The sequence below is a fragment of the Eucyclogobius newberryi genome, unplaced genomic scaffold, assembly GCF_026437365.1.
Source record: "Eucyclogobius newberryi isolate DKJ021-1_F unplaced genomic scaffold, fEucNew1.0.hap1 SCAF_8, whole genome shotgun sequence".
NCBI classification, from domain to species: Eukaryota; Metazoa; Chordata; class Actinopteri; order Gobiiformes; family Gobiidae; genus Eucyclogobius; species Eucyclogobius newberryi.
The window spans coordinates 17513506-17539473 of NW_027316500.1; the positions used below are offsets into that span (position 1 = coordinate 17513506).

The following is a 25968-nucleotide window of genomic DNA, read 5'->3' on the forward strand; positions in this document are numbered from 1 at the left end:
AAACATTCCATTTCCATAGCATTTATTACGTGATTTAGTTTTTCAGGCAGAAACATTTCAAGACATCATTTCTGAGTAGTAGATCCGTGGCCCTCAGACCCGTGGTGGTCATTAGTTCCATGATTTGTTCAGTTATTAAACTCATAGATCCATATTTTTACGCCTGTAGCTCAGTCGTGGCATTTGGGCTCATCCACGGCATCTCGGCCCGTTCACTTCACCTACACGCTCTCTGATTGGTCTAGACGGTCACGAGCTGGGCTAGAGCGGCGCGCTAGAGTGTAGCCGAAGCTAACAGCTTAGAATGCGTTTTAAAGACACCTGAAGAATCTTAAAATTGGAAAAAGTCAATGATCCATAAATAAGTAAGAATTCCCGCCATATCCGACTTTTTTTGAAAGCTCTACGTGCCCTGTCAGCTGAACACGAGCAGTTTTTAGTTACATTGCGCTCTAAGGAAAAAAAGCACCACCCAGTGGCCATAGTTATGTGTGTTATGTACGAGCCTGAACTACATGTTACACAATAACTAACTATGTTACACATAGTTATGTACCTAGTCTTGTGCTAGTTATTTTTACTTTATTTTATTTTATTTTTATCTTATTCTATTATCATTATTTTATTATTATTATTATTATTATTATTATTATCTGATTTGTATCTTTATTCTGTATTTTTATTATCTATTTTATTTTATTTCCCCCCCTCCATCCCCTATTAAGATAGGAGAGGAGTTTTGTTAATAAGAGTTTTTTGTTTTGTTCATAAGAGTTCTATTAAGAGTGTGTTTTGAAACTTCTTATAATCTGTCTTTCCTCCTGTTCTACTGCGTTGTAACAACAAAATTTCCCCTTGCGTGGATATTAAAGGTTTATCTTATCTTATCTTAACATGTAGTTGTTGTGTAACATGTAGTATTGTCGCGAGATCAGCGCGCACTAACACGCCCCTCTCCTATCAAGCCGCTTAAATACGCGAGCGCTGGACTCAGTTCCTGTAGTTTCAGGCAGACGCCACTAAGGAGGGGAAGGAAACAAGCGCACAAAGAGCAGTGTGTGGACGCAGCGCTTGTTTACCCAGAGTTGCGTTCAGCTCTCAGTGGATATAGTTCACGTGGTCCCTTTGGCTGTCGCGCGAATCACACTTGGATTTGTTCGTCTAACTGCGCGGGGAATACTTACCGATCCACTGGATTTCCAAAGGGTGATTATAACTGAAATCGTCACTTCTTGTTCCCGGAGCCGGCGGTGATGTCCGGCCTTTGACATGTCCGGTGCTTCTAGGTGAGTGGAGAAAAGTGTCGATGTCTATGAGCTTAGATACATCAATAACACCATAAACAGCGCATTAATACAGCGTGAACGCCGGCTCAATTACCCGTTTAGACTAATACTAAGAGTTACAAAAAGAACCCACCAAAACTTTTTTTTATTTATAATTTAAGTGTTCCGTCAATTTGTTTATTACATTAAGTTGATTGAACAACCACGATGTTTGAGTGCGTAATAACTCCGTGATAGCTCAGTAAAGTATGGCCAGAAGTTGGTGTGTCTTTAGACTCTAGGGGGCGAGTGTGTTGCGCTCTGTCCCGAGGCGCGCGCCGCCGCTCTTTACTTTAGAGAAGACAAGGCACGCGCCGCGACCAACACATGATTCTTGTCTTTTCTTGCACATTTCAGTGTATCTTTGTATCTTTCATTCTTTCCTTTTTGCTTCGTGCATTTCATTTGGTTTGGAAATATCCTACAATTAACTTGAATGCGTAATTGGGCCCGTGGTTGGATAAAACCAATTACAATTTGGGTCTCGGGGCTCAGATGAAGCACATTGCTACCAGGAATAAGTGTCCACGGAGAGGAGTAGGTATGACTGACCTAAATTTCATGTAGTTTTGGGCAGAAGTGTTGAGTAAAGAAAACATTGTCTCCCCTATAATCACTCGGTGTTTTAGGAACACCCATTGGATTGGGTTTATTGGTGCTGTAAAAGTCACAATCAGGGGTTAATCATCGGCGCGAAGCATTTATTTGCCCGGATTAATCTAAATAAATATGCTTCATCTATCAACAATATTTGAAGAATGGACATAATACATATTAAATACCTAACAACTTGTCCGCGTTGAAAATCACTGCAACAGTTTATGTGAGGTGATATTACTCAGCTCTTTGGTCGCACTAAAGTGTCTCATTAGTTGTTAATAATAATTGTTCACAAAGCTATAGAGGCTTTATGAATAAAGAAGAAGGTGTTATAAAGTCCTGGCTGACGCTGCGCCTCTGTTCCCTCAGACCACTCGTCCTGACTCCAGAGGAGAGTGGAGGAGCAAACCTGAGCGCATCAGACGCGGTTGGGAGCAGAGGCGCACACTCCACGGCAGCAGACGCTCGGGGTGGGCTTCATATGAGGAACTCTCGCTCCCCTCGCCGCTCCTCCAGCGGATATTTCTCCAACGATAGTGATTCTTTGCCCTCCTCACCACTGTTCCAGCGCCCACACACGGCTGACGAGGCCACGCAGACTGTCAGTCCGAGCGCACAAGTCATTGAGCACGCGGTGCGCAGTCTGGCTGCAGCCCGCGGGGAAAGCGCGCACCAAGTGCAGCATGGTGAGCAATGTGCTCAAAGGGTCATGTCTCAATGTGTCCGTGTAGACCACAGTGCAAGGTGAAAGTGCGTGTTTTATCAATCCAAGAGCATTCGGGCACGTTTAAATTCAATAGTTTGTCTTCCCTAAAACCTCTTCTGTTTCTTCTTTCTGTTCTGTCCCATAGTAGTAGCCTACTCTACACAATTATTGTATCTGACAAAATATAGCTACTTCCTCATACTTTCTCTGTCCTGATGCATATTATGTTCTTGAGTGCATCTATTTGTTTGCCTTTTGAAAGTGGCAGACTATAGGAAGATGCCACTAAACTGTTCTGAGATTCAGTGCATTTTCTCAATTGTCATGATTTCATTATAAAACCAATGCCTCAGTAACTTGTTTTAGCTGATGCCCATAAATAGACTATGCCACCTCCAGCAGTAATAAATCTGCTTGTTTGCAATGTTTATTTCTAGATAGATCTTTATCTATTTTTAATTTTTATTTTTTTCAGAATAAGGGCTACTGGCTATTTATAACATCTCACAATATGTTGCTATTCAAGGCTGTCAACAAGATTCACATAGAAAGCAATTACAAACAACTAAGGGCTCCCGGCGAATCTTATTGTCATATTTAAGCAAAAAATCTTTTTCACTGGAGGATAGATGGATCAGTCAATGTCATCTTTTTTCTTAGGGAGTGCATAAATAATGGTACTATTTTAGAACTGTGGAGAGTACCCTGTGTCTCTTGATTATACTGTGTAGCTGAACCAAACGGATGCAATGCCTGTCAAAACACTTTAATGCGTCCAAGAATATCATCTGCTCAAATGAAGCAAGACCAATCAGGAGAGAGCAGGCATGGACCAGTCATAATAGTCTTTTGTGGAGTGCAGACAGAAACCCTTTAGCTTCCATTCACCTCGGCTTATCTGATAGCACGCTCAAATAACAGATCTGCTATCTCCTGTAGCGTGTCTCTGTTGGGGCACTCTTGTGTATATTTTGTAGTAGAGTTTAGGTCAAAGCTTATCAGTTTTTCGTCTTGTTGTTACTCTTTGTCAGTTTGAGTTTAGCTATGGCAATAAAAAAGACAAAATGATGGCGTTATCAAAAATACAACTTCTGTTCAGAATGATGTGTCCACTCACTTGTGGCTTTGACAACAAACGTGTCACAAAATAGAACTAATATTGTCTAAACTTTCGCTACAGGTTCATTTCGACATGTGTCATTACTAAAGTGATCACAGACGGGGCAGAACTAAATACATTTGACCTCTGTATTATCAGGGAGAAGTAGCGCACTTCCAGCGAACTCAATGGGGGACACGCCGGCGGTTGAGGTCGGTCGGGTGCTCAGAGAACAAGGAGACGCGTACAACAGATTGCTCACACGGAGGGTAAGACTTCCTCCATCTCACCTGCCTTATCTGCACCTTCGGCCCTTAAACTATTAACTCAGTGAACCTCCGTTACAACATGTATTTTGTCTCTGTCGCTGCACATGACCCAATCACATTTTATGTGTAGTGCAGACTATAGACTTGTCCTTTCCAAGAAGCAGTTGGACAGAAATAAACAAATAAGATAACAACTTTATTTTTGAAAGAGCAAACTCAGATCAGATGGTGTTTTCCATTGTGCTCAAGGGAATGAGCAGTTATAGTGACGATAGCTCCAAGCTGCATGAAACTGCAAACAAGACAACACAGATGCATGATTCATCATTGAAGTTGAAGAATATCAAAATGACAAACTTAACAACATGGTTAGAATGAAGTAAACAAATGCAGAACTTTGTGGTATAACAGAAAATGTTGTTTAAAATGTGGTGAGGCTGCAGCTGTCATTTGTTACACTGTGGCTCATTTGCATGTCTCGGTAGCTGCTGTTCAGCCAATTGCCAAGAGCCATTCTCAATCTGTGAATCGAGACCGGGAACTCAGGTTTTATATCCTACTCTGAGTAAGCCCTGCCCACTGGGCGTGACCTCTCGATAAAGGGAGTTTTTGGTTTCACATGAGACTTTGTTTTCTAACAGCTCTGTAATGGGCTATTTACATCCTATTGTAACCTGACTTTGGCTCCCTCCTCACTGAGGACCTGATTAGCATCAGAATGTCCCTGGCGTCTCCCGCTCCAGGGTTTCAAAACACTATTATATACGACTGGAAGGTTGAATCTTAAACTTCCATTTGGTTTCAAGGATTCTCTTTTTTAACAAAGATTGCCTCTTTAATTCCTCTTTCAAACTATTTTTTATAATTTTATTATTAGAGGCTTTAAGATGAAGATGCACGGCACTCTGTGGTCCTGAACTTGCATGTCTTCTGTGCTGATAAAGCCTCTTGTGAAGTGGCTGTTTAGTCTCTCCTATGTACCGCTCTTTACAATTTTCTTCATTGCATTGGATAGAGTAAACGACATTGCTCTGTTTTTGTGTCTGTATCTTGTCCTTAGGGTGAACCAGTTTTTTGTCTTTAAGTTTTTCCTGGTTTGAAATAAACAGGAAGTGTGTGTGGCCTAAAAATTCTATGCTAAAGAATCAGCTATTTCAAGCAAAACTGACATTTCCAAAGTAAATTATAGAAAAACAGTCATGTATTTGAGATCACTTTGTACAAAACAACTTTTAAAATATGAGACATATCATGCCAAGTGTTAAGTGTGAGAAAAGCTTTATTCAACAAACGGGAAATCACTGCACACGCAATTACAATAGACCTTTGATAACGTGAAATCCTCAACCCTCCAAATCCTCAACCCTCCAATTGACTCCTTTCATATGATAAAAAAATCTATTATTAGGCCCGAGCGCCACAAGCTGGCGAGAGGCCTATTAATCTCGTAAGGCCGTGCGAAGCACGGCTGCGAAAGTGCGCACATAGTGCGCACGAAATCGAGCGCGAAGCGCTCGCCCACTTCCAAACACTCACTAACGCACTCCTTCACTCATGCACGCCCCGTGCATACTAATTAGTAGTAGGAAAATGGAACATTACCGTTGTAAACGGGCGAAGCCCGTGCAAAAGTGCGCACTAAACGAGCACTTTACATTGAGATGACGACCGCGAAGCGGTCGTCATCCCCATATAAAGCACTCATTTGCGCTAAGTAGCTCACGAATACGTTCCCCATCTCTTGCATGTTCCGTGCATATAAGCATGTAATGCAAAAATTGAACATTATTACTGTATAGAGGGCCAAAAACACAAAGTGGGCGGAGCCCACTCAAAATTAACGAAAGTACCTGTCAGTGACCAGGGACCCACACCATGAGGTAGGAAAGCGCGAGCGCTTTCCGAAAATGTATAGTTTATGATATTTGAAAAATGGGAAACATTGTTTTCGCATCGGAATATTATTCTTTCTTCTTCTTCTTCTTCTTCTTCTTCTTCTTCTTCTTCTTCTTCTTCTTCTTCTTCTTCTTCTTCTTCTTCTTCTTCTTCTTCTTCTTCTTCTTCTTCTTCTTCTTCTTCTTCTTCTTCTTCTTCTTCTTCTTCTTCTTCTTCTTCTTCTTCTTCTTCTTCTTCTTCTTCTTCTTCTTCTTCTTCTTCTTCTTCTTCTCGGGACCAACCCCCCTATTTTTCACCCAGTGAACATTGACGAAAAGTCACAAAAATGTTCACACCTCTAAAAATCGTGCCTCTCTACATTCTGGCTATTTCCCTTTTCTAAAATAAAAAAAATTGGCGCGTCAGCGCCCCCAAATGTACCAAAAATGCATTGAGAGATGGGAAATGACCCAAAAAAAATCTGATCGTAGAATCATGAAATTTGGCGCAGAGGTAGATGGTGACAAGAGAAGTAAAAAATATTATTACGGCAACGCCGTCCGCCCAACCAAATATCGGCCATATTGCTTCAAAAATGGCTAAACATGACTTCGGAGTTTTTCCAAACGTCGTACTTTTACGAACTCCTCCCAGGGCGTTGGCCCTAAAAAGCTGAAATTTGGTGAAAATGCTACTGAGGAGTGGGACATCAAAAGTTATCCAAATTACATTGATACCTCTCACGGTCTCTGTGCGGCGAAGCCGCAAACTGTAGCTAGAATTTCAGAAATCTCCCATATTTAAAATTTCTGCCGTTTGCGCAGATAAAGTCCGAATTGCGTCAAATTAGAATCAGTTGTTAAACTCTTTGCCCTAAACCTACTTGAAGTGAAATAAATTCATTTGGCGCCACAGCGCCCCCTACAGATTTTATATGGAGGTTAAATGTTTAGTTTTGCGAAATTATATGAAATTTGACACACAACTCAATTTTAGCATCCCCATCAAAAAAGTCAATGAGACCCATGTCATAATTGTTATGGCGTTGCCGTAACGATGACCGAAACCTTTCATGTTATTCCAATGGGGAAATCGCCAGAACATGTTTACACTTTAGACTTTCACAAACTCCTCCCAGGGCGTCAGCCCTATTAACCTGAAATTTGGTGAGACTCATCTTCAGGACCATCAAAAGTTATCCACATTTTCATTCAAAGAGTCACGGTGTCTGTGCGGCAAAGCCGCACATTTTGCCAAGAATTCAAAATAAAATAGCTTTTTGATGGTAAAACAAAGGGGAGAAGATGTGACAGCGTCACAGATTCAGCAGTAGGCGTAATAAAAGGACAATTGGGGCGCGTTAGCGCCCCCTCCTCTTGCGGCGTGGCGGCGGTGTGGCGGCGGCGTGGCGAGGGCCGATCATTGCCACTTGCGGCTATATTTATTATTATTATTACATATTATCTCAAACTAGTCAAATGTATAGAGTTTAAAATAGAACTGGAAATGATTGCAGTATTTTTTTTAAATAATTTGATTAATTTCCTTTAAAGCGCTATTTAAAGGCATTTAAATATATTAATGCCTTTTATTTGCAGGAATAACAGTGTAAATTCCACTCTTCCCCGCGATGGTTAGGTCTGCCCAGTAGTAACACTCCGTTTCCTGTTGGCTTGTGCTTCTTGGATCCCATTTCTTCACGTTGCATCACCACAGACCTGCCTCTCTATCAAAGAGCAGCCTTGTACATTTGGAGCGATGAGGCGTCGAGCGCGCTTTAATGACATCAGAGGAGTGGATTAAAAAATGAAAGTCAAAATGTGTGAAAGACATTTTTGGCGATGTGATAGTTAGACCCCGGAGAGGTTTGGTTAATGCCTCCAGTGTGTCAAAAGCTTAGAGGCAGTTTGAATGTTGAACTCCCTCTGTGCTCCAGGCTGTTCCCAAAGTCTTCAAAGTATTAAACGCATATTCATCTTTATAGGGTCAAAATCAAGGTCTTAAAAGGGATATTGATATGATTTATTTGTTTTTTAAATCTGAAATTCTGCTATTTTTCCATACATTTGGCATTTACCGTATGTCAGCTGTTTCCAGACACCACCATCAGCGTGACAGTGATCATCTCCGCGTTACCGTGACCATAAAACATCACAGCTACCGCAATCGCCAATAAAGCAGAGCGTCAGGGGCCCGGCTCAGGGGCCCACGGGATAACGGGCACACTGAGACGCAGGATACAAACACGGGAAATAGACTTAATTCCCCGCCTCTTCTAAAGCTATAGTTAAGCTATCTTTAGCTAAGTTCAACTGTTCTCCACAAATTCATGATGACACCCAGTACTCCAAACATTGCTATGAATCCAGTTTGAAGAATTTGTCCAAAATTTAAAAAGTAGATGTGTCACTATTTACACAAATGCTGTAAGAGCTGCTGCAGATGAGCTATAAACAGTACTCACTACTTCCTGTGTTCCATTTTACTAAATAACAAAGCAATGTTCTGTGGCCTGTGCTTTTCGTCTCACCTGTAAAAATCGATTAAGCTTCTAAAATCCTGTTGTGTGCACTGGCCTTAAATCCTTTCAATGTGGAGGAGCAGCGACTCTACCTTGAGCTTCCTTGCCTCTTATCCTGGTTTGGGACTGGTTCAAACCTTTGACATTTGCCTGTACTTTTAATGTGATGATAGGCCAACATTCATCACACCGTGGTCATCATTCACAATTAAATCGCTTTACAATATTTTTGTTAAACTATGATGGTACTTTGTTAACCAAGCCAGAAGATAGTCAGCCAAGCTCTGCTCACTCTGGAAGCCCCTTTAGCAATGCTTTTGGTGCACTTGTGGTCGCAGTAGTCATCACTCGAGCCATGATTAGAAGAGCTGTCTTACTCATGCTTGTGTCTTAAATCGCAGCATTTATCCCCAGTCGAGAACAACCTCAGGATAGGGCTTTCACAGCGCAGCGCTCAGACTCGCTGTACTGATAAATCACACCAGGCATGTGAGTTAAACTTTAATGGCTGCTCGATGCACTGACAAGTTCAATTGAATCTGAGTAGCAGAGTCTGAAAAAAGTCTATAAGAGGCAAGAAAGAATACTGATGGTGATATTTAAAATTTAGTCCGGCTTCAAGGATTGCGTTAAGAAGGGCATGTAGATCAATGCATTCGCAAAGTTAGCACCCAAATGTACTTTGCAAAAGCTTTAGCTATTATTAAATGTAAAAAATAACTAGTTTTACCAAAGTAGAGACAGTATTTACAAGGAAAAGTCAGCCGTAGACCCCGGGTAATGTACTGTAACTGTAAAACTCTTAAAACATAACATTGCAATAAAACAAATGAACAACAATAAGACAGTAAAATGTGTCGTTTGCGTTGTATTTATGCACTTGGTTCTTTTGTCCTGCGTTGTGGTTTCCCGCTGCAGTAGTACTGATGAGATGTGTGTGTGTGTTTGTTCAATCTTCCAAACCAAAACTATGAATGACCATATCTGCCTCCTCATCTGTGGTCAGAACGCTGCAGGTGTCGTGGGAAAACGAGGCAAAACCATCTGGTGGAGGGACGACGGCCAGCGTTCAGGTTTGCACTGGCCACAATCCTAATTAAGTGTGTCGTGGTGATTCTTTGGTCCTCAATAAAGGTGTGTAGGTAGGACATTCGGCACATTATAAGAGTGAGGAATCGGGATGACAAGATCGTTTGGTTAATCATGTTAAACCAGAAATGAAAGAAAATTAAGGATTTCCTTGTTGTTTAGTCATGGTATCAATAATTGTGAATAACGGTTAAGTCGTGATGTTTCTTCTCACAAAAATAAGAGTAAAATGAGATATTCTGACGTTCAGCCAGAAAATACACAATATAGGAAAAGGCACAGTCTTCTCTTTGAACATAGTAGTTGACTGTGGTCGAATCGAAAGAGCATTTACCCCTGAACTAAGATGTCCTGCCTTAAATCCTCTGGTTAATGTGTGATATGTTTTGATTTATGTAGTTGGTATTAAAACAAGCCCGTAATTACGTTGTCAGTTTGCTCGGGGAGAGGTCTTCACCCTAGTATTATCCCTGAGTCAGCCGCCACCTAAAACTCGCCTTACCATCTTTTTTTCTGCTAATCTACTCGGTCTCTGTCTCTGTGTCTTGTTCTTGTTTTGAAACCTCTAGGATGGTACGTACTGTGTGTGTGTGTGTGTGTGTGTGTTTGGTGTGAGAGCAGTGTCTGTGACAGTGTAGCTTCATTATGGTTGAGCCCTGTGGTTAAAGTACTCGCAGGGAGCAGAGCACAAGGGCTAATTATCCTGCCAGCGACTCCCATAGACACACACACACAGAAAAACACATGAGAATCTGTCATCTTTCAGTCAGAGGTAAGACGCTTTGTGCTGGAAACAGAAATAACTCACCAGTGCATTGTGGATACTACGGCTCCTGTTGTTTGTGTGTGAGAGACCAAATGGACAAAAGTAACTGTACAACTCTTTCATTGCTGGTCTGAATGACTTAAAATCAAATATATTTTTTCTAATGCTTTAAATGTGTGTGTAAATGAAGTGTGCAGTTTTCAGCATTTATTGGAGTTTCCCTTTGGCTGATACAATAGTCTGCCCCAGTAATACCCTGCAGTGATTTGCATTTTGACATAGCAAAGTGCAGCATTAAATTTGATCAAAACTGCTATAATTGAATTGAATTAAAACATATGTTGGTGTCAAATAAGTTGACTACTATTCTACTTCTCACCTAAGCATCACAAATGACGGATTATTATTGTGACTCAGTTTATCTGCATGTTACACTATTATTAGAGTTAGTCATTTACATTTAAAACAGCAGGCTTGGAATGATGAAAAGGAAAAGTAGGTCACTTTGATTAGACAGAAAATGGTCTCCTTAAAAATGAGACAAGCTGTGAAACTCAGGCTCTGTTCATGATAACGTGTGATTTCTGAACATCATAATATTATTGCAACTCTTACCATTTGTAAAATGGTTAGACCATTTGTAAAATGGTTAGACAGTTAATATCAAATAGAGAATGATTCAATTCAGTCACACTTAACTCTTCAAAGCCCTGGCTGGTTTTACATATTAGTCACTGGCAGGCTCTCTTTTTAGGCATCAATATGAAACTACTTTAGATTTTCAGTTTCAGCCAATATAAACAATATATTTTCAATATTGTTTGCACAGAAATGTTATTCTCTTTGTTGCTCTAGTGCTTAAACACGCGCTCATAATGCATTGTATTTCTTTCTCTGAGCAGAGCGTTCGGTCTCAGAGGACAAATGTCTGGCTGGTGTGTTGTGTATTCTTGTCGGGCTATTTCTGTCTGCAGCGTAGTAAGTAGTGGTGACCCAAACAAAATCACATGACTCCAGTTGGAAAGGACTGACTCAATGTCTCCTCTGTCAAATGGGCTAGTTTTATTTTAATTTGGATAAAACTATTGTTTTAATGAATACTAGATTACAGGTGTCGAATGCAGAGACAGGCGTGTTACTTAAGGCCCGAGGTCAGATAAGGACTGATAAGAATACTTTTCCACAGTCATGGTAAGAATGATGCATCATCTACTTCTGTGATATCTGTGACTTTAAATCAGCCATTTATGTTGAAAATGTCTAATATTGTTAGTTAAACAAAAAATATTTGGGATGGCATTTTTTCAAACGACTGGTATCATCAGTCTTTTACAATACGACGGATGGTGTATTTACTCGTGGGTTTCATAAGGACCTGGTACGAACTGTGTTTACTCATGTGACTGTGTAAATCCACAGACACAGACTCAGATAACATCAGCTCTCTGATAGTGAGTCTTCATATAAAACGGATCTATAAAAACACATCTCACAACCAAAGCATGTCCAAAGTGCCTTTACATTACAAATATTATATTTAGCTTAATGTTAATTTGCTTCAACTTTGTTCTGCCCAAGGTTTACACAAGTGTTTTTACAAGTGCACAACAACCTCCACCAGATGTGTTGTTGTTTTGTGTGAAGTCTTTTATGATTCAACCTAAGATGACTTTGAATGACTTGCTACTGTTACATCCTAACATAAGCTCTTCTAAGAATCACACGTTGAATACACAGACATGTGCATCTTGATGAGAAGCAGAAGTTGTGATTCACGATGGAGGGTGAACTGTTCTTCCCCACACCTGTTTCCTCCTCTGGCATTAGAGTCTCTGTGGTTTGGGCCCATTTACTGAATTCAGCCAAATTACCGTGTGTCACAACTATATCTAAATTGAAAAAATATCCAAATACGCCAATTTTCCTCTCACTTCTGCTGCTGAAGCTTGGCTGGAACTCACTGTGTCTTTTAGTGATTAGTACAGCAGGCCAGGAATTTTGGTTGTTCGTCTCCAGCGTTTTATATTCTCTCACCTTGTACAGAGGCCCGTTCATGTTCCGCTCTCTCACACGCGCTTTAGGAAACCAGAGCAGACAGCAGCTTGTTTTACCGCCTCAAGCCACGCTGAATAAACCTGTGTGGGAATCATGGATGTTTTCAGGTTGTTCCTAACTGTGCATGTGCAGAGGAGACAGCGGCGCCAAGTTTCAACAAGTGACAAAAACTAGCTTTTACAGACAAGTCAGTGTTTGTAACCAAGGCTCTGTTCACGTTTCTAATGGTTAGACATTAGTTAGAAATACAGGCAGTCATTTAGATAGTTAGATTGTGTAATGAATAGAGCAGTGAAGTAAGTGTAGTAAGTCCATCAACACCTGTTTTATGCTGCAGTTAAGCTCATTAGTGTGTCACATATCTATGGGGGAGACCCAGGATTCAGAACCAGCTTCTCTACATTTTTGTTTTTCACTTTTGCACGCAAATGTTATCCACTAAACATTGAGTCCGCTTGCCCATCCATAAAAGTCCCTTCACGCTACAATGTAGCAGCAATGTATACTGAAGAATCACATATCTAAGGTTCAGTCATCACTGCAGTTAGCGCACAAGCATCTGAAACAGTCTCACTTCTCAGATACTACTTTTAACCACAAGTTAAACTAAAGCTAAATATTACAGGCTTTTAAAGTTATCTTCAAAAGATAGGCAGTGGTATGTACTCTCTGACTAATGAGGCACTAAAAGGTCACAATGTCATCATGACTTGGCCCTTGACTTACATAACTCAAAAAACACTGCTCAGTTACATAAAGAACAGCTTTTTATTCTCATGACACACGACACACCATAAATTGTTGTCACATTGTATGTGTCGTCCTTGTCCACACTGCATCTCACATGAAGTCACTTGACCCAACTAAAGCCAGTTCTAACTGTATTTAAGGCTTGTGTCCAGGGAGAGGTTAGTGCTTTGCTCCAGAAAAGTTACATAGTACATAAAGGTATTGTAACTTAGCAACGGGAAACATTGAATGAATATCTCAATACATTTTTGGATTATCAAGAACGTTCTAAAATGTGTTCGTAAATGTCTTATTCAAGTTTCAAATCCATCACAAAATTTTAATAGTCCATAATATTAACCACAAAAGGGAAACAATTTCACTTTATACACGTTTGGGAGTTTACATTGTTGTCTCTTTTTGAGGTAGATTTTAATAGTTTTATTTATAGACAATGATGCTTACTTGATATTCAAATTTCTCCAAATCTCCAAAACAACTATTGCAATATTAGTAACCATTTGTCAATATATTCCCACCTCTAATCTCAGATATGTATGTTCCTTTGAGTTAGCCTAATGTCCATGATTGTAACTGTCTTCACACATGTTGCTCTATACGTTACACCTGGAAGTGAGAGATGTAAAAGCAGGATGTTGAGAGCTATACTTACCCGTCTCCTCTTGTGTTGCACTTTGATTTTACTTTTTGGACAGTTACCACTTTATGATCGTGTAGGTGCAGAGTCGACCATATAACAGTCTCATTGATGTCTTCTTAAACGTGTGTCTGTGTGCGTAGATGCAAATTGTCCGTTGATTCAGAGGTTTGGACACTATTTTTACATGGTGACATTTGAGGATTGTGTGTTTAACCAAATGAAACCACAAATAAAGTGCCGAGGCAAAGATGCTTCACGCTCCTATGTTTAACAACTATAGTTTGTCGTCATCGCAGCTTTACTTTTTGTTTCTATTTTTGTTGCCTTTATGATGTCAACATAAGGCTTAAATACTTACTACATTTATCAATCAATCGTTTCTTTATTTTCTCTCACAAATCTGTTATTCTATGTTTATGTTAAGACAATATTCATTTGTGGTACATTTTGTGTCATTGTGTTATTTGCCTAATCAGTATTTTGTCATCAGAAAAAAGCTACTCATGCATGATGTTTTTTTTTAGATTGTGGATGTTTTAAATGATGATGAAATACAATTCTATAATAGTTGTTTAAACATGGAACTTATTCATAATTATGTAATACATTAACTGTCTGTCTGTCTGACTGTTACAAAATTTCAATATTGTCCCATGCCTATTTTCAGCACAGAATAATTGACAAACACAGGGATATTACTATTTAATTATTTATTGGAGAAACGGTGGAGGTCAAGTAGCTCAATGACAAGGAGATGGATGGTAAAGGATGGAGTGACTGACGGTGAAGGACTGGACTGAAATATATTTATATAAACTGGAAAAACTACTTGTTAATGTGAATTGACACACTTGTCAAACGTTGGGACAAACGGGACAGGTACAATCAGGGACGCACTCTATGTCAGCCTGACTTTCTACACACTACTGTTTGTGTCGTGTTCTGTTAGTTTTCTTATGATTGTAATTCCTCTCTCTGGCTCTGGCTCTCTCTCTTTGCAGGCTAGAGCGGCGGGACATCCACAATGGCGGCCCGCGGACCCCCGGGAGCCCGCTGTCATCGTCTGTGTGGGCCTCCTGATATTCTTGTTTGGACGACTACTGTACTCCCACGGCACCACCTAAAGCCAAGCTCAGGTTTAGCCCTTGAAAAACCCAGCATTTGCAGCATTAATTCTTTCTTTTATCATTGGACTTGATTTTGGACTTTCAGAAATTTCCAAAATGAGAAGAACTCCTTTTTGTAAAACTCTAAACGGATTCTACGTTTGATGTTCTGTCACCGACTCAGAGCCTTCAGGTCTCAAGCGCGACCAAAGAGTTGGGATTTTGCACTCCGTTCTGGTGCGAGAGGGTTTTCTCTGAGACAATGTGCCTTGTACATTCTCTAATGTATTATGCTGTCGATTTGTGTGATTGTGTCAAATGTGAATGTGTTGAGAGGGATGAACTCTGCTGAGCCAGGGTTGTTAAACAGGTTTTAATAAGACTGAGTAAGAGATCATGATCATTACACAAAAAAAATATTGAACCACTATAACAGGCCAAAGAAATAGGTCTATGTTACATTCACATTGTCCCTTTAATATGTATTGACCAAAGATTTTAGAAAGCATTTACAGAAAAATAGCAAAATGTTAAGTTGGAGTTCCAACTAAAACCTACAAACAATCATATTTCTTTCAGGCAAACTGTAAGCACTGTATGTGTCATTATTAATATAATCAATACTGATAAAGTGCATAATTTTTATGAAACTTGAAGTTCAGTCCAAATCCATATATCGATGTGTATGGTTTTATATTTTCTAAAATGTAAAGTGTTAACTACACTGTTAATAATTTTAAGAGAACTTAACGGTACGTTCAAAATCCATATGAAATACATAATTTTTAGCAGATGATCAATTGTCATTCCTAAATGCACAAAGCTTATAGAAGTTACAAATATATAAGTTAACAAAATGCATTAATGAACCCCCCCACCTGCATTATTACACATACAGTATCACTGTGTGTTCCCAACAGTGTCATAGCAAACACAGGGCTCTTCAAACTCCTAAAGCTCATTACAAGATCTGGTCTCACTTACAACAATGAAACACCTGCAACGTTTAAACTCAAGAGAAAGCCAACAACGCAAGGCTGTGTTTATGGCTGAAGAGAGGTGAAAATATGATGTGTCAATACAATTTTATACAAAATCTCAATCTGCTGAATGTGTGTTCACTTTTAAAGACCTTTATTAACATTTCAGTGTTTCATGCATATTTTTAAATGTTCAGCGAACAAAGTTGACCAAAGAGAGCTCAACTAAAAATGTCTTCCTTAATTTTGAGGCTTTTGTTTTGTCATATATTTAATTTCTGTCCAACAGATTATTGTATTTAGTTGACAAAAACTATCAATTAGAAGTTTCAGTTTCAAATCTATGTCCCTTTCACTGATGTTTCCCAGAACGTGTGATTGCTTTATGTGCTGCAGGAGTCTAAAGTAAGAGGTTACACAATAAAGATCTGAATCACTGCTCCTCCAGTGTCTGGTAAAGTGTGTCACTGGACTGATCTTTGAACAGTGTGTTTGTACAGTTGTGCCAGTACAAACATTCGTATCACACATTAAGGGGACTGATCGGGTAAACATTGTGTCATATACAAGTCCATTAATGTAAAACCATACGCCCTGATGTTTGAGCAAATCAATTGTTTATTACCACACAATGTGTAGTTAAATGTTAAAACAATTGTTTGATGTATTTGTCATATTGAATCAAAAGACTTGAATGAAAACAACATGCATATTTCCATTACAAGTTTGGTCGTTTCTTCTGTGGCACAAACGTCAAACCACTCGATATGTTATGGTGTAAAAACTGTGTCAAAGAGATTAACTCAGGCAGAAAAGTGAAAATTGAATCGCACTCTCCAAACTTGGCAACCAAGTGATGAATTGCTTTTTATTTGTTTGTGACCATAGCTGAAATATACTGTTATTTTATTTAGGTCTTTTTCCCTGCTTTTTTCAATGTCAAACTGCTCTCTTAAGTCCAGTCTGATTTTTGGAATATGTGACAAAGTAAACATAAAACTGAATCAATGTTGGAACTGAATGGTTTATGAGTGAGTGCGGGTGAAAAGGCTTTGGCTGTTGAGTTGATTTGCTTTGCCTTCGCTGTACAAAAATGCCACCACAAGTCTGTGTGCACCAAGTGTACCACAGTCTCCACTGACCCAGTCAAACTGTAGCAACAATGTACACTGAACATATTGTAAAGACACGCCCTTCACACGTGGAGGGCAAATGGAATTGTAAATAAAGACTTTTTTCATCTTTTTAAGCAGAATGGTTTGATTGTTTTTCTATTTTAGCCACACAATAGATACATGATAGATTTTGCCAATAATTGAAGAATATCATTGTACTTCACTTGTGCATGACTATAATACCATCTGAGGCGACTGAAATCAACCCAGTCTACTCTTAAGTACTAGTTCCAAACCTGGATAAATGGCTTTGCATCAAGTTTTTCTAATGCAAAATATAATAGACACTTTTAATACTGACAAAACTGTAATAACATGCAAACTATAGCAGCTTTGACCCAGTTTACAGGTGATAGAGCCATAAAGTTTATATTCTGTAAATCAATTTTATCAACAGGATCATTAGAATCTAATTTTTTCTTGTTATATAATTTCATTAATGAAGGCTGTGCAATATGAAGATAAGAAACGAATTGTGATCTGATCCGTGTGATTATATGGACTTACCTGCAGCTTCATCATCCAATCATAATCTCCCTCTCACCCAGCTGCTTTTCCACTCTGGCACCCCCCACCGCCACCTCATCATCCTCTCCCTACTTCTCCATCCTTCCAGTGTCCAGGCCCCGGGGGGTTAAAACGTCTCCTAAACGCTCGACTATCGCAGCACGCTCATCAGCACTCGTGTCTTATGCCGGGGCCTGAGGAAGTACTTAATCATGCAATAAAGTTTTCTAATGCTCATTTTTTTGTCTCTGTCTGAGCCTTTCCCGGTTGAAATGCTTCGCTTAGTACTTTAGTCTGGCTTCCTCTACCACTTAAAACATGGACAACTGGCTCCCCTCGTGAATAATCAAAATTAAATGTACTCAATTCACATCTTGAAATTATTCCTGGTTGAATTTGTATCGTGCAAAAGGGCGTCAGGGTCAGTTGAATGGTTATTTTGGGGGTCTCAACCTAAAACAATATGGTAACCCTCGATCTAGGTTTTAGAAAACAGAAAAATAAGTTTTATTTGATCTATTTTTACATATTAGCCATCCCTTTACATTGACTTAAAATGTTACGTTCTGCAGCCTTTTGTACTGTATGTCTTTAATGTCCACCCCCAGATCCCCATCAAACAGCCTGTTAAAAGTATTCTGTCTCTTCTATCTTTTGTTCAACAAGCAACTTCCCTGCCAATTTCCCATTTTTCAACATTCAGGGACTTTCTAATTGAAATTAGGCCAAGAGCCTGATTCAGAGGGAAAGGTTTATCCTTTCCCTCTGAATCAGTGTGAAAGGTTTATCCTTTCCCTCTGAATCAGTGGGTAACTAGCGGTCTATTTCCGCTAAAGCACAGCTCGTACACAGTGTAGTATGACACATTCAGGATGTTGTGGTTCAAGACCCCAGACTAATACCTTCCTCAAGTGGGTCTTTATACTGTAGTGGGTAAGACTACTGACTTACGAAATAAAACCACCAGAAAAATGAACTCAAAGCATCTAAAAAAATAACTAAAAAACAATTGAAGGTCAAATAAAGGCAGAATGTGAAATCTTTGCATTGTTGATGAACACTTGATTTGTTAAACCATTACGTACCGGTCCTTGTAAAATATGAGTAATTCTAGTGACACTTTACCTTATTTGAACATGTCAAAAGAGATCCTGTTGCCATACAAGTGGCCCCTCCCATACCTGAAACACAACACTTACATTTGCCATAAAAGAAGCACACAACACTGAGCCGCACTCACTCTAAATAAGGGAATACACTTCCCAATTGTCCAATCCCTGTTCTATTGTCTGTAAATGCACCTACATGGACACGATTCTACCTCATGAGTCATGCCAGCACTTTCTCCTACTTATGTCAATACCTCTGCTGGGACTGGAAGCTTAAACGTATGCAAATAGAGTGGATTATTGAAATGGACAATGTAAATCTTACTTTTGTCTATGAGGATTACAGAAGATGTTGTCTGCTCGTCAAGGCTTTTGGGGTGTGGACAGATATTTCTTAATTCTTCATTTCAATTCTTCTTCTGTTCTTCTTCCTTGATCTGAAGATCTTTAACTATAATCAACACATTTCAAAAGCTTGTGATCAATACAGCTCATTGTGTCGTCACACATCAGTTGATTTTTTGGGCTAATGTTAAACCAATAGAGATTTTAAGATGCTTTTTTACATTGTTTTTACTAATGGTTGAAGTGATAATCTTTTCACTCTTACTTCTGGGTCCAGACCAACTCATCATGACTTTAAAGGTCCCATAACATGCAAAATCGACTTTTCAGAGCTTTTAACCTTCTTACATTGCTATTTGTGCTTCATATATGTACCCAGAGTGTTTTTTTGATTGATTCCCGCAGTGTTTAGCTATATTACTGACTATCTCCTTTCCTCGAATCTCCAAACTGACGGGCGGTGGATGCAAGACCGCGTCATAAGGGCAAGCACGCCTCCAATGGTGAAGGTTTATGTGGCAGCAACCGGGAAAATAAACGGAGAGAAGTTCTATCCGATATACCGGAAAAACCAGGAAATAAGAGCGCGATAGACATAAGACTTATGTATATATATATATATATATATATATATAGATATAGATATAGATATATATAGATAGATATATATAGATAGATATATATATATATATCTATATATATATATATATATATATATATAGATATAGATATAGATATATATAGATAGATATATATAGATAGATATATATATATATATATCTATATATATATATATATATATAGATATATCTGTTCTGCGCACGCTGTAGAATCAACACGTTTTTATTCAGTCTCAAAGTAGACTCTTTCTCACTCACTCCGCGCTGCTCCGCGGAGCTTACAGCACACAGCTGTGGGGCACACACTACGTCACGGGTGGGCGGGGCACACACGCGCTCTGAGACTACGTCACGGGTTGGGCGGGGGAGCCAGATCGCTCTTCGCAAGGGTGGGGGCGAATATCAAACCAAGCCGTCTGCATTTCCGGGTTGGTGAGGGGGTCCAAGGTCTGGGTGATATTTCTTAACTATTATGTTAAGGGTGTTGCACAACCCTTATTATTATTATCAATTATACACTTAGGATAGACTACGAAACGTGAAAAAAAGCATGTTATGGCACCTTTAACCCACTCAAGGGGTTTTAATAAAACTGTTCTGAAATTTAAAACTGCAGAAATATGAAGTAAAGTCAGGTCTTACTCTTTGGCATAAGTCATAAAAAAAAATTCTATTAGAATCAGGGTCAAAAGAAAATTCAAAAAAATTCTGAACATTATTTATTAGTACCGGTATTCACTGTGAAACATCACATTAATCAGGAGGCTCAGACACATTTCTGCTGTGAATGAAACTCTTATGTCCTGTTTATGTGGGACAAACAAAACGGTAAGGGTGATTCATTGAAAAACAGTGAGCCAATGCTTTTGACTGCAATGTTAACTTACTTGTTTTTTTTTCAACTACACTACATCAGCTCTTTATGATCAGATGTGTGTTCAAATAAAGCACAGAAAAAAGTCTAAATTGAGCCGCAGAGCTCCAGACAAAGCAGTGCCTCCAGCAATCAGCAGACGACAACACGTGAAAGGCATCATTACGCACAAATATGGTAAGTGATCTGTGAGTTACAGGAGTAGGATGAATTGACATGCATTAATATTATATTTTTGGCAAGTTTGACGAAAGCAAATTGTGATAGAGCATGTCCAAAGCTGCTGCTGAGGGGAAAAGTGTCCAATCACAGGCCGTGAGATGTTCACGGTGAGCGCAGTGCAGTGATGTGTGAATACAGTACCTGTGATAAAATGTGAATATATGAGTATATTTTTGTGATGTATTTTATCTGCATAATAGTGATATATTATCTGCATCATTAGTCTAAGAGAAGAACGGGTGTGTGACAAACATACATTCCATGACATTTTCTGGTCCTTTGAGCCGGACGACCAGCTGCCCTTCGCGGAGATTGACGGGTGAATCGGTGAAGTCTGTGCACAGCTAAAGGAAGTCCACTTTTGGCCGCCCATCGCACCTCATTCTCCGCGAGGAGAGCGTGTCGTTTCGAAGCAGCAGGAGAACACAGGCGAAGAAGGTCAGACAAAACATTGTGTGTGAAAAAGAGTTAGCCATGAAACATTTTATGGATTAGTTTGATATTTACTGGAAAACTATTATAGGCTTTTATGCCCAGTTAGGTGTTAGTGAGGTAATGCCCAGTTTAATATTACTGAGGAAATATGTGTGAATGTAAGCGCTGTGCACGAGCGAAGTAAGTAAGAGAGAAGTGTGAATGTGTGAATGAGGATTAATAACTGATTCACTAACGAGTGTGAATCACAATTAATCATACAAGGGTCACAAGGCGTTATTCTGAGAGATCTAAAATTTGCAGTCACGGGTGAATCATTAAACACCACGTTTATGTCCGGAGGAATCTAATAAGGAATTTTCTCTAGAAGCTTGACATTGACCGTGACTGTAAAGCAAGTTGCATTTCTCTCAGACGACCGAGACCACATAATGCCAGAATTATCACCCCAAACTGTAAAAAGACAAAGGAAAAGTCATGAGGATTTTGGAGGGAGACTTCCAGTATGCTCAGATGACGTGGCAGAGAGGGGGAGATAAGGGGGTTCAACAAGGCAGGAGAATGGGGAGAAAGCAGTTCAGAGGACGCTCTGAACGGGAATGAATAAGTAAAACTAAACTCAGCTGGTTTTAAATTTTTAGTATTTGAGAGCTCTGTAGAACAAATTTAGGGTTTTTGTTTGATTGACAACAATCAATTATAAAGATTGTATTAAACTTGAGATAAAGATGAATTCAGATTTTTATAGATGGCCAATTTTTGGGGGAATGTGATCACAGACAAGACAGGACACTTCCTGTCCCCGACATAGAAGACAAAAGTCGTGTTTTTTGTGTGCACCAAACAAAGCTATGTTTTGTTTTGTTTTATTTTTGGACTTGACGGAAACTATCTTTTTGGACTTAATGCATGACTAGATGAAAGTACAGGACGAAAAGACAGAAGTGTTTTTAAATTTAGGATCAAATACAGGCACGGGCCTGGAGTGTGATAATATGAGTAAATTAGTGACTACTGATGTTTTTGGACATAGAACGGGCAGTAAGTAAAGTGATAGTAACATTTATATCAGTAACTTATTTATTTGTATTATCATGAGGAAACCTCGTATTGCATGTAGACGTAAGTGAGGGAATAAGTTAAAGAGTGATGTGCTTGATGTCCTCCTTGGAAAGACATGAATGTGTCATTAACTAAAGGCAAACGACACCAAGTCATAAAGGTAGTCAGAGATAAGGGGCTATTGACTGGCAAAGAATCTGGAGGACTCAGGATGGAGCAGATGTTGTTATCTTTACGGATCACAGGGACACCAACAGCAACACCACCTCAGGGGGGTTGACTGATGAGTAATAGGAAAAGTTAACATTAACAGGGAAAGAATTTGACACAGAAATTTGGAAATGGGTGTTTCCTCCGTTACAAGAGGAAGACAGAGGGGAAGACAGAGAGCAAGATGAGAGACAAAGAAAAGACAAGAAAGTAGGCAATTACAAGGGGAACCAGCTCAACGGGGGAATTATTTAAATAATTAGTATAGGTTGATGTATTTGAATACGCACACACACACATACACACACACCCACACACACACATACATACATACATACATACATACACACACACATACGCGCGCACACGTGGACACCAGACTTTTAGAGTTTGAGACTTTTAGAGTTTGAAACATTTAGAGTTTGAAACAAATGGTGGTAAAACAGATTTACAAGTTACAGATCGCAGAGGCGGTGTCGGATTACAGACACATAGACTGATTGACCCACACAGGGGGGAGCCCAGCGCCGTGGAAGGAGGGCTCAGCCGGGGATGTGACCACTGAACTGTGAAAGGTCAAGAGGTGACATTGCGGAGTTGGAGTGACAGACGCAATTCCATCTCTTCCTTGATTACATCCTGGATTAGTGAACGTTGTAAACTATATGGATTATTTAATTTTGTTTAAGTGTAGTAGTTTGAGAAATGGGCAAAGCCATATCTCAAAAAGGAGGGATATGTACGTGTAAACAAATATTCCGAATAAATAATTACTAAAAAAAAAAAATTGTAAACAAGAAAACTGTTTGAAATACATTATACTGTCGAAAAGACTTTGTTTATCACCGCAGCAAAACGTGTTGGAGATGTGGTGTTTACAGAGACGAGCCAAGTGGACGAGCAAAGTGGACGGAGCCACACCGTGTCGTTCTCACCAGGGGAGGACGAGATCATGGGTGCAGCAGACAACACAGCACCAGATCCATAACATCGAAGACGCAGGACTTCGTTTTTGTCCAGAGTCTACGGTAGAGTACGATACTTTGCTACAATGGATGGGGAGACAGATTCTACAGTACGCAAAGTACTATACTCTGCTACGATGAACGAGAGCCAGAGGCTACGGTGCGCAGAGTACCATACTCTGTGAAAAGAATCAACAGTTATCATCATCACAGCGATGACGGTAATATGGGTGCTGAACACCTGTATTATGCACCGGACAATCGGGACAATCGGGACAATCGATCAACATACACAGACATGAAAAATAAAGGGAAGAAAATAAGTGATCAACGTGGAAGGTTATGAAATGCATAATGTGTAATGTGAAATGAAATGTATAATTGACATGACAGCAGCTGAAGAAACACAATGGCATATTATACAGCCACTGTTGTTTGCACTAACTAAGAGAGTTTTTTTATCTGCTACAACATAATTACATGCAATGTTAATGAGATTATGAATTGAGATGGGAAATGTACCAGTTCATATGTGTCATAGGTGTGACCGAAGCGAGCAGCGGAAGAAGATCTCTTAAGAAACCAAGCGAGGACGTATGGTGATGTGGGGACACGGTACTGAGAAGGCACTTGGAGGCAAAGGGTGTAGGACGTTGTGCCTATGTATCCCTTTTGTGGCCAGCCATGGTCAGAACAAAGCATCACCCAGAACCATACCGCAGGGTCAAGGTCGAGAGGTTAGTGGACAGTCTGGTCCCAGTAGCACCGGATACTACGTATTTGATTCTATTGGGGTGTCCAGAGAGGTCCCTGACGAGTCAAACTGACTGACCAGAGAGCAGCGGGTTTGAGGGCCTTCCGCTTGTACTTCTATATTTCCCATCACACCGCAAGTTATAGACAAGATAAATTGTCTGTTTGTCAAATTACAGAAATTGACCAATCTGACTCAACATTTAGGACAGTAATGCAGTAGAAATGTGGGACGAGAGAAAAGAAGTGTTTTCAATGTTGAAAAATGTGCATCACGTTTTGAGTGTAAAAGTGTCATTTTAACACAATATGAAAGACATGTTGAAAACTGAAAAGAATAATGTGTTTGGCATATGAGACAGTAGACTAATGCTTTGATAAACAGGAGGGAAATGTGATAAAATGTGAATATATGAGTATATTTCTGTGATGTATTTTATCTGCATAATAGTGATATATTATCTGCATCATTAGTCTAAGAGAAGAACGGGTGTGTGACAAACTGCATTTGTGAAGGGGTCGTAAAGATGGGCCAAAGGATGTTTACCCCAGGAGGGGGTGTGACAGCCCAGAGGAGTTTGGGTAAACATTACCCAAGGTTTGATCTCTACGGAAAAATACCAAGTGCCTTGATGTGAGGCTGACCAATGAGAAATGTGACCCGCCTATTCCAGAATATCTAATAAAACCAACCAGCATGGGAAAAAACAGGGTGAGACGCAGGAGGGTCAGCCAGGCTCCTTACAACGGCTTGGCTGACACAGCCCAGCGTTTTCTCCCAAGCTTGCCATACAAATGTCTGATATTTCTGTGTCGTTTCATATTCTAAGTTGAATTGTGTTCTCGGTGTGTTACGGAATAGCATCGGTGTATGTCTCATTCCATGACAGTACCTCTGCTGAAAATGTTAGCTACTTATTTCACTTATAAATCTCATTGCACACAAAATGAACATGTCTGCTTCCTTGTACATACTTCCCTCATAAACAAACATTGTGCGTTTAAAGAAGTCCCTTTCGTACCGGCCCCAAATACAATCTGCACAACTTGCACACTGTCCTTTAGATAATAAGTGCACAGAGGCAGGCAGTTCCTCTTTTATTTTCTGCTCTGCACCACAGCTTTCCAAGACACTCCAGGCATGTGTGTGTGTGTGTGTGTGTGTGTGTGTGTGTGTTTGAGAGGGTGCAGAGTCAGGCGTGCGAAGTGTTGCAGTAGCTTGGCTCAGCGTTACATCAGCCCTCATAAAATAAGCCGATACTCCACTGCTGCCTCTGTACTGTGTGTGGAACGCATCAGGTCAATGTACACAGCACACACCAATGCACCAAGACCCGTCTCACTAACCCAAAATCACAGCAACGGAAATCAAACCAGCTTAACAAAACACAACCAAGAAACACTCCAGTGCCAGACTGAATCGATTAAAGAAGGTTGGAATATAGACTGAGGGGTCCACAGGAGGCAAAGTGTAAGTGAGGCTATGCATGAGTTGGAAAAAGAGTCAGGAAAATATCAAACTGTTCTGAAGTAAATGCACGGTTATTGCAAAAACATGCCTTAAGAAGTCAATGAAAAGTACATTTCAAACTAAAGGCATACTTAAAATTGATGATAATTGCTCAATTTGAATAACTAGTGTGTAATGCTGCATATGTGAAAAGAGAATTATGTACTAATACTGTTAATATTTCTACAACAACTGCAATTAATACTGCAATTAAATTAAAGCCTCTCCTAAAGAAGAGCAGTCTTAATGCCGCAGTACTGAGTAATTACCGGCCCATCTCTAATCTGCCATTTTCAGGCAAAGTCCTTGAAAAGGTTGTTTACCAACAGCTCACAGATTTCCTCTTAATAAACAACTCATTTGATGTTTTTCAGTCAGGTTTTAGACCTCATCACAGCAC

The 25968-nt window shown here is 39.7% G+C and overlaps 1 protein-coding gene and 1 long non-coding RNA gene across 2 annotated transcripts; both read left to right on the plus strand.

The window, feature by feature from the left end:
• Window positions 1-1269: 1269 nt before the first annotated feature.
• Window positions 1270-8033, plus strand: bcl2l11 (BCL2 like 11). Its single transcript, XM_072437357.1, has 4 exons — window positions 1270-1286; window positions 2295-2611; window positions 3890-3999; window positions 7972-8033. The coding sequence occupies exons 1-4, from the start codon at window positions 1270-1272 to the stop codon at window positions 7987-7989; spliced, it is 462 nt and encodes a 153-aa protein (XP_072293458.1). The 3' UTR covers window positions 7990-8033.
• A 6637-nt stretch (window positions 8034-14670) lies between these two features.
• On the plus strand, window positions 14671-17030 carry LOC140351584 (uncharacterized). Its single transcript, XR_011925376.1, has 2 exons — window positions 14671-14831; window positions 14908-17030. It is a non-coding gene; the product is annotated as an uncharacterized lncRNA (long non-coding RNA).
• The last annotated feature ends 8938 nt before the right edge of the window (window positions 17031-25968 follow it).

What these genes read in the sequence shown, in the direction of transcription:
- bcl2l11 (XM_072437357.1), top strand. An exon ending in CGCGCACCAAGTGCAGCATG is followed by an intron (nt 2,612 to 3,889) that starts GTGAGCAATGTG and finishes CTGTATTATCAG; the next exon opens with GGAGAAGTAGCGCACTTCCA.